The sequence below is a fragment of the Limanda limanda genome, chromosome 22 (genome assembly GCF_963576545.1).
Source record: "Limanda limanda chromosome 22, fLimLim1.1, whole genome shotgun sequence".
NCBI lineage: Eukaryota > Metazoa > Chordata > Actinopteri > Pleuronectiformes > Pleuronectidae > Limanda > Limanda limanda.
In genome coordinates, this window is record NC_083657.1 from 17732212 (window position 1) to 17741835 (window position 9624).

General features: G+C 41.1%; 1 protein-coding gene across 1 annotated transcript in view; it reads right to left on the reverse strand.

The window, feature by feature from the left end:
• The window catches only part of senp3b (SUMO specific peptidase 3b), a 28565-nt gene extending 19993 nt beyond the window's left edge, over window positions 1–8572 (reverse strand). Inside the window, exons 1-5 of the mRNA XM_061066483.1 lie at window positions 8239–8572; window positions 6943–7068; window positions 5742–6440; window positions 4060–4173; window positions 235–346 (exon numbers count right to left, since the gene is read on the reverse strand). Coding sequence (XP_060922466.1) covers window positions 235–346; window positions 4060–4173; window positions 5742–6440; window positions 6943–7030 — 1013 coding nt within the window. The 5' untranslated portion in view covers window positions 7031–7068; window positions 8239–8572. The remainder of the gene's footprint in view (window positions 1–234; window positions 347–4059; window positions 4174–5741; window positions 6441–6942; window positions 7069–8238) is intronic.
• Window positions 8573–9624: the final 1052 nt, after the last annotated feature.

A 9624-nucleotide genomic window follows, 5' to 3' on the forward strand; every position in this document is an offset into this window, starting at 1 on the left:
TGTGATTTAAATAAAACTTTCATAGACAATGATATGTGGTACTGACAGTTTACCTGTTTTAAGGGAAATCTAATATTTTACATAATTGAGGCAATCAATCAAGAACAGAACGGATTACTTAAACATATATGGTATTATTTGCAGAACTGTCCCGAACTATCTATTTACAATTCCTTCATTACCTACAAACCATATCATCAAACACTAAAGTAGCCACCAAACACTGTGTCTGACCTGTTCGGCTGTGAGAAGCTCTCACTGAAGATGTCTTGAAGCTTCTCCACGATGTCATCCACATGGATGGGGATCAAACTGCCATACTGGTGTAGAGACTCCTCGAGAATACCTTGAGACAGAAGAGTCATAAGAAAAAACAATTGTCTTCACAAAACTCCTGACATATATATACTATGGTGTCCATGCAAGTAAATCAAGGTTTTCTTTAGAATGTTTGCTGGTTTTTGCATATAATTCCAGTTTCAAATTAAGAAAAAAAAATCTAGTAAAAATGTTAAATATAGGGGAAAGATCATACATATTGTTATCCTAAAATTCTGAAGGGTTGTTTGTGAAAACATGACAAGTCAGATTCAAACATTTCTAACTTCAGAAAAGAGTGTAGATGACCTGCATAAGCGTGATGAATGCCACCTTCACGAGTTTGTTCAGACGTGCATGAGGATAGCAAATTAGGATAATCAATGCCTCAATAATACCATATACTGTAACGGATCGAGAGACTCCCCCCCCCCCACCGGAGTGTTGTTTGACAGCCGTCGCCGGATGATGACGTAGCGAGCGACGTCAAGCCTATTTATTGGTGGAGAAGGAGTCGCAAGAGACAGGAGAAAGCGGAAGTGCGATGCGAGGCGAGAGCAGAGAAAGCCGGCAAAACAGCGAGACCACTAAAGCTGAGGAAGTTAAAGAGAGGCAGTGGAAACCCTCGAAACTAAGGACCGGACCTCTGAGAGAGACTGAGTAAGCCCTGGCCGGTCGGCGACTGCGGTGTCGCTGCCGGTGGAGATTGCCGACTGACTGACTGGCGGACTGACTGACTGACTGACGCGTGCGAACATTACTGACATCCCTTTTTGGATGTGGACTATTTGAGTTTTGACATTTCTATTTTTCTGGGACATATCCTGAAGTGGACTCTTTTTGTTGGAGTTTGTTTATTGTTTTCCGAATGGAACAAATTTATGTTTACGTCTCTTCATAGGAAAATAAATAAGAGACCCATGATTCAATACTTGTACATGTCCTGTGTGTTTGTAATATGTATAGTTAAAGGTCATATCATTGGTTTTGGATCATTCATATTTTGATAAGTTTCCTTTTGGTTATATGTGAGAATAACCTTTGTGTGGCTTAGTTAATTAATGTAAATAAATTATTGTCAGGGCTCTCCCTGGCTGGCACCCCAGAAAGAAAAATAAACTACACAACTAGTAAATTTAAGCCGTCACAATACGGCTACGCTTCCTGGCTCATGTCAAGAAGTGTTCATTCATGAAATTGTCATGAAAGTGTAAAAAGAGCTTTAAAAGTTCAGAGATTCCCAACGCATTCCAACTTGTGTTGTCGGAACTGTGGAACACGTGCTGCCAATCACACACACATATAGTCTGGCCCTTCCCTAAGTTAAATGCATACTGGAGAGAAGTCTTTGATGCCATCAAAGAGATATTCCAACAGGACATGCCACAAGACCTCACAGTTGCACTATTGGGAACGACGCCTGAGGGCCTGGACGGAAGGGCCAAAAACTACCTGCTAAACATACTACTCACAGTAGCATTGAAGTGTATTACCATCAGATGGTTAAAACCAAATCCCCCCCACGAACCATATATATTGACCCAAAAAGTATGGGACATCTACCAAATGGAGTGAATCACATATTCATTAAGGCTCCAAAACTCTATCTTTACTAAACAATGGGGTCCTGTCTCAGCGTTATTAATACAATGAGGGTAGTGTTGCACGGTGTACCGGTACTAGAAAGGTTAAAACGTTAAAAACGTTAAAAACGATACGGTTTACCATATTTTTAGTACCGGTACTTTATTAAAATAGCAGCAGTCAGAGCGCACTCTCTGCTCCGCTCCCTGTCCCGCTGCCTGCATGCATTGACTGCGAGGGGCTGGGCTACCCAGCTCTCACACATGCAACAGGCAGCGTCACTCACAGTGAGTGATCTCAGGGAGACATGGCCGAGCAGACCGTCCTCGGCTTGTTGAAAGTGATTCTCTCTCAAACTGTGTGGCGCAACGGGGGGAGACATGACAGGTGGAGGGGGGGGGGGGGGCGGGATGCGAGTACTAATGCTTTATAAGTCCTTCTTTCTCCGGAGCCAGGTGGGGGTGGGGGGGGTCGCAACCCGCGGCTCTTCGGCCCCTCTGCAGTGCTCCCTGTACAGTGTTCATGTTGAACGGGAACGTCACGTTCATTTGTCAAATCAGCATCGTATCAGATCAGCATGAAAAAACCAGGAGCGGGGGTGTGTGTGTGTGTTTGCACACACACAGGCCCCGGGGCCCCGCCCCCACTCACTCGCTCAGGTGGCATGTTTTTACTTTTTTTTCACCTCAAACACACATCTGTAAAATTATGTAACTCTTGTGGAAATAACTATGTAGTCATATAGTCAGATACAGACAATAGGCCTACAGAGCTGTGTATAATCAATGCTATGATGTCACCATGTAGTTTTCATTAATATCTTGCTGTAGGCTAATACTAATATGAATTCCATTTGTTAAGTGTTCAAAAAGCTGGGCAGGAACAAGCTGGTATAAAAGGGAACCCTACAGATGTTTTATTTATTACTATCATAGATAAATATAACAGTATCATATCGTATTTGTGGTATCGTACCGTATTTGTGGTATCGTATCGAAAGTATCGAGTATCGTGATATTTTGGCAGGTATAGTATCGAAGTCATAATTTTGGTATCGTGACAACACTAAATGAGGGTTACTAATATATGTTGATCGGGCCTCTGGTTGAACTGTTATCTGTTAACTCTCCATACACACAAATTATACACCATCCTCTCTGAAAAGCATATATAGCACCTATGATACTACGTTCAGGAGTGGACAATTATTATTTCTTCATCCAATGTGTTTTTTTTTAAATTTAATTATTTATGTATGTTATCAATCATATATTATTATTCTTATCCCACCTCTTTTTCTCTTGGAGTGAGCACTATATAATGTTTGTTGTTCTTTCTATGCGTTGAACACTGTACCTGCGTATCATGTATACCAATACTATATACAGTTGGACAAAGAAAGTAACTGTCTGAAAATGCATGTTGTTTTGTTGTTGAAAACTAAATTTTTAAAAAAGAGAAAAAAAACCTCAAATATTGATGTTCTTCTTTCCCAAATCCAGAGAGCAAAGTTGATCACTTTTAGCAGCATCAGCAATGAAATTAAGAAACCAACTTTTTTTCAGTGACAGTCACCTGTCACTGAAAAAAATAACTGGTTTGATATGAAAATGCTTGAAAAAAAAAAAAATGTGATGCTGCACTTGCATGTTTTCTGCTGTTCCTTGATTAGGCAGTGGAACCCCCTCATTCAATGCAATATTACATAATTCCCACCTCCTACTCCTATCACATTTGGTTAGTTTGTATCACAAAGAAACTCAAAATATTTGAAAATAGGTGAAGTTGAAATCTCCTGAATCATTTTTAGATGCAACTAAAGACTACATCTCTTCATACTAACAGTTCCTTCATGAGGCCCATTGTCTCTCTTGACAAATGTCTGGATCTACACCAGATGCAGATAATGATCCACTAACCATACTTTAAAGCAAAGCAAACAGGGAAACAAAGAGGAGCTAAATGAAAAGTGTGACCAAGACAGATGTGACATTAACAGCTAACTTATCATCTGACTGTCATAGGAAATGAAGCTACACCAACAGCTTTGTGATTTCAGAGTGAATGACAAAGCTAAGACAAAATCTTGTTAGACATAGCACAGCAGATTTATTTGGCGGTGACCACAAGCTAAAACTCTCGGTCTCTGTTCCATACCTGTCACACAGCTCATGTGTTCTTCGTTGAGAGCAAGTTCCAAAGGTTTGACAACAGCTTCCCTTCTCCCTCTGTCCTCTTGGTTGTCTGGAGAGAGCCCATTTATTTGGTTATCTGCCAGAGAAAGGAAATGTTTTTAATATTCCCTATTAGGGATGAGCGAGTACAGCATTATCTGTATCTGTATCTGTTAACCATATGAATTATCCGTATCCGTACTCGGAGTGGGCGGGGCCTAACCCGGAAGTGGGTGTGATTTAACCCGGAAGTGGGCTGGTTTCAACATAACTTTCTTTTTAACTTTGAAATTTTTTTATGATTTTTTTATTTTTATTAAATTTATTTCCACACCAGGTGTGTGTGTGTGTGTGTGTGTGTGTGTGTGTGTGTGTGTGTGTGTGTGTGTGTGTGTGTGTGTGTGTGTGTGTGTGTGTGTGTGTGTGTGTGTGTGAGTGAGATGCGAGGGACGTTCGCTGTCTCCCGGAGAGATGAGCACTCTGTGTTTTTGGTGTGGAAAGACGTGAATTGTATTCGTTCGCAAGTCATACAGACTGGTTTTGTTATTTTCACTTTACATTAACACTTAAAGTTTAGTGCAGTGTAATTGTTTGCCGTGATAATTAAATGCCAGTGTGATAATAAATGACAATTTCAAACCATACAAACTGTCATGTTGTACTGTATTTAATAGAGGTTTACTTTACTGTAAAGTAGGTGTGAATGTAAAGTGAAAATAACGGGGCCAGTCATTGTGACTTGTGGACGGATGTGGTTCGCGTCTTTCTGTGCTGGAAACACGGAGTGTTCATTTCTCCGGGAGACAGTGAACGTCCCTCGCATCTCCAGCGCTCCTCTACTGAGCCAATGCAGGTCTCGTGAAAAATTTTCCAAAGACTCGTACCCGAAGACCCAGTCGGGAAATGAACGAATCATTTCTGCTTCCTTGACTGAGCCTATGGATAAGTCCCGATGCGCAGTGAACCTGAGTGACTGAGAGACAGAGAGCTGTTCTGTGAGTGAGTGAGCAGAGCCGTGAGCGCTGTGACGCTGTGTGAGGATTTTCATTCAGTCCGAGCACAGATAATGACTCCGATTACTCGTATAATAATCGTACTCGGCAAAAGTGCTTTATCCGTACCGGATACTCGTTTCAGCCGAGTATCCGGCTCATCTCTATTTCCTATGCAGATTCTAAGACTCAATCTTTTTCAAAAAATGTGAAGCTAAGATATAGTATAAATCTGTATACTTAAAAAAAGTAAAACATGTTAAGTGTGAAAACGTAAATATAATTTCTTGTAACCAATATCACGTACAGAGCCAAAAAAACAATAAATGTACACTTATAATGATAGTGTCTGTAAAATTTCAAATTTTAAAAGGCTTTTGAATGCATTCACTGCTTGTCTTCATTATTTATTGTGCAATATTTTCCTTGTGCAAATATTGCATGCTATGCAAAATACTTTGCCAATCAAGAAGTAACACAGAAACTTAACAGAGACTGAGAGGACCTCCGTTACGTGTGTTCTGTTAGTATACAACAATTATTAAAAACAGGTCAATGAAACAGAGTTTAGTTGCTTTTGTTTTTTCCGCGTCCTATGAAAAATATAGGACTGTGCCATCTTTATATTCATCAACTAGTCTTGTTAAGAAGTAAATATGGTGTACGTCAGTACCTTTGTCAGACTCTTTGAACCTCTCATTGTTGCTGTCATCCTCTCCATCTGTGTAGGGGGATTGTTGATACCTTTTTATCCTCCTCTGTTTTCCATACAGATTGTAGCTTTTCCCCTTCCGACTCCACTGGTGCCCTAGAAAGCATATCCACTGAGCACGCTGGCGCCAGCTCTTCCAGTGCTGACTTAACCGAAATTGAAGACCTCCATGAGATCGCAAACGCTGCCAGCGCCTGAACCTCCTCAGAGCCCTGTACCGGCTGAGGTGGGGCCTGAACAAGCCCCCTACTCCGGCCTGGGAGAGAGTCTCCTCTACATTGACAACACAACCTTCTTCTGCCTTCTGTTGTGGTCCATAATGTTGAAGTTGTTGTGAATTAGAGTGATGGGTGGACTGAAAAGGAAAGTCAGGGATCTCCCACTGCACCTCTGCTTGGTCTCCTTCCTCTTCCACCTCCTCTTCTTCGTCTTCCTCCTCAATGTTATCCCAATCTTTGCCTTCAAACTCACCCTTGTCCTCCCCATCCAGATAGTTTTCTTCTTCCTCGTCACCTATTGGCTCAATACCACCCCCTTCCTCCTCCTCCTCATCTACATTGCGTGTCCATACTTTCTCTTTCTGCCCCAGTCTGAGGTGCATGGGACTCTGTACACTGTGACCTGACACTGGGACTATGAGGTGGTCTCCAGGAATCCCACCTAAACACCAACATAAACAGTGATACATTTTTTCAACTGTGTCCAACCATGTGCAGTCTTGACACAAAATACTTTTTCCTTCAGATCTACACTTTCAAGGCTATTTGTTATTGGTTGACTCTGTGTGACAGTTAATTCAGTGCTATTTAACTGATGTCGGGGATTTCCTGAAATGATTACTGTCTGGCATCTGCTGTATTCTGTACATTCTAACTGTTGATGAGGTTTTCTAGTACTCATCATAGTATATACTTGCTGCCAACCAACACTGAACTGCACTTCACTTGGAAGAGGATAAATACAAATGTAAGCATTTCTAGTGCCTGCTCCAAACAACAGAACTGCAGAAATAAATGCTAGTAATGTGCTTCCAATATGCTTTATGTGAAGGTACTCGTGGTCACGTATAACCTGACTTAACACAATTGCACAAGCATTATTCATAATTATACAAACCTAACTAGAAGGTAAACATATCATTAAGCAGAGATGAAATGCCTACCTCCCCCTATATCATCCTGCCCCACAGCCGTAAGACCCAGGTCGCCTTGCCAGCAGTTCTGGGCCAGGCTACCGCCACTGTCTCGCATTATCCACGGACAACCCACAACCTGCGCCAGCTCGTAACCTACAAAAAAAGTCAAACAGTTTACAGTGTGGCAGTAATAGTATTGACATCTCAAAATTTAGATTCAAAAACTGAATTTTGTTGCAAGTTCAGGGAAGTTATTCGGACAAGCTTGCTGTCACAGCAGGGTCTGTCAAGAACTCAGCCAGCATTGTGAAAACCACCTAAGTCTATGTCAGAGGAAGCCACTTTACTCGCTATATAAATGCAGTTTGCTAGTTATATTGGACTGACAGAAGATGACTATGAACACAGCAGCTGCACAGTGCCCCAGTCTCACTCCATACACGATTCAACTTCGAGACAACTTTGAGAAGACCTATGTCCAATTGTAGATGCAACCCCAAGCTGGATAGGTACTAATCCCGCAACATTGACAGAGCTACACCGGCAAGTCGATTTTCAAAACACACTTTATCACAGCAACACTTCCAATAGCGGTCATGTAACTGGCACCTTTTTTTCAATGAAATACACAGTAGTTCTAATGAAAAGAGGTATTTTAACAGACCATGCGTGCGTGTTTCATTTCATTACACCCACAGGATTTGTTATAACAATTGTAAAACCATAGGGTATTATTAGATCATGAGAATAGAGTGCAACAACATCGTTACCATGTGCACCTAGTCAGAGTGCGGATGTGCAACTTAGCTTGCTAGCTAGACTGACTAGATTTACGGTGCCATCGCTCGGCTACGCGAATAAAGGAGCAGTTGGATTAAATAGCAAATATAATAGCAGATCGTTAGCTGGGAGTTGTTGCTTGCCCAATAGAAAACCTTTCAGAGCATCCACTACGTGGTGAGAACAATTCTTACCGATGCAGGGGCAGTCCTCACCAGTGCTAGCTTGTCCGCGATGAACATTAGCCAAAACAACGTCACGGTTTTACCACTTAAACCTCCATAAAAATCCCACCGATTGAAAACATTACATTGCCAGTTACTATGGAAAGTTGAAACCACCGCACCGCCATTGTGAAGAATCTGAATTGACCAGACTTAGTCAGTAATTTGTTGTCTATCCGAGCTAACAGGTTAGCTTGTTAGCCATGTTGTCGTTAGCTAGCAGAGCGTTACTTAGCCAGATACCATATTAGCAACAACAAAATCCAACGCCTGGCTCATGTGCTCCTTACATAGCTAAGTGTTGCATTTGTGTGCTTACCGTAAGCCTGCAGATTTATACGAGTGAGTCCAGCTGCTTCTGACTGAAAGTTGGGCGTGTTTAATACTGTGTCAGGATGGGACCAAAACAAATGCTAATTGTTGTAAAACCCAATTCAATGAAGTCAGGTGTGGAGTAGCTAGATGTCACCTCCCTGCGAACTTTGATTTCATTTAGGTCTTCCGGTTCAGAGAAAAACGTAAATAGGAATCAGCGATGGTGGAATCCCAGTCGAAGGTATACGTGAAATGGACTGGGACGATTCGTTTAAATTCTGTTTAAAATGTCTGAACGGAGACCAATGGTGGCAGAGCCCTGGACCGCTGCTGCCTTTTCGCTCTTTCAACTCCGTCGCGTAAGGATTGCGTCACACCGAGTATGCTTTTTAAGGGTAGCATTTCATTTTAGACCCTCGCCTATAGTCTATTACGAAACACAAATCAAACAATTAATATTGAACGAAACCAGATAAATTGGCCTACAGTATTTGGAGTTAAATAAAGATGAACCGTTTAAATACGGGTTTCATTTGTATTTATCCTTCTGATTTGGCTTTGGTGGATTAGTCAGATATGGTTATGGTTCGTTGATTTCATATGATACAATGAACCATGCATTCACCTGCATACTCTTGCACTCTCCAAAAAAACTGGGAAGTGGTGATGAGCCCCTCAAAGCTCTACAACAGGAGTTATTCATTTTATGTGTTTTTGGCAGTATAAAGGCTATTAGACAAACTACTTCCCCCTGCAGAATAAATATCAACCACATTTCATATTTTTGTATATTGATCTATACCCTGCAGTATTTGTTTTAGCAAACAGAAGATAGCTATTATTTAGGCCAAATAACAAATCAACAGAATAACACCTTGGTTTGACAAACTCTTATAAATCTTTTTCTCTCTGTGTAATAAGTGCCACATTCTAGAAAAACATGCTTGACTGTAGAACTTCCACATTTGAACATCCCAGTTGGATATTTACCTGCAAATACTGATTTAACCAACAGTACTGGAGTCTCAGTCTTCCAATCTAAACATAGTTAAGCAATTTCATAGCCATCGACCTTAGCATTCCCATGAACCTACTTAACTCCACGGCCAATCCTTCCAATTCTAAACACAATAGACACAACTTCCCTCCCATAACGCCTACAACAGAACATAATTTTCTTGGTCTGGTATTATCTGTCCACCACAAAGTCCCAAAAAGTTCTGTTGTGAAAACAGATTCCATGTGACACACTGACCATGTTTTCTTTTTAAGCTGTAGTCAACCACATACACCCAGCGTCCGCCTTTCTCACTCTCTTGGTTCTTAAAACCATCAGAATAATTTTAAAATAATTTCCCTTACTTTAAGAATATGTCACACTTGCAAGGTT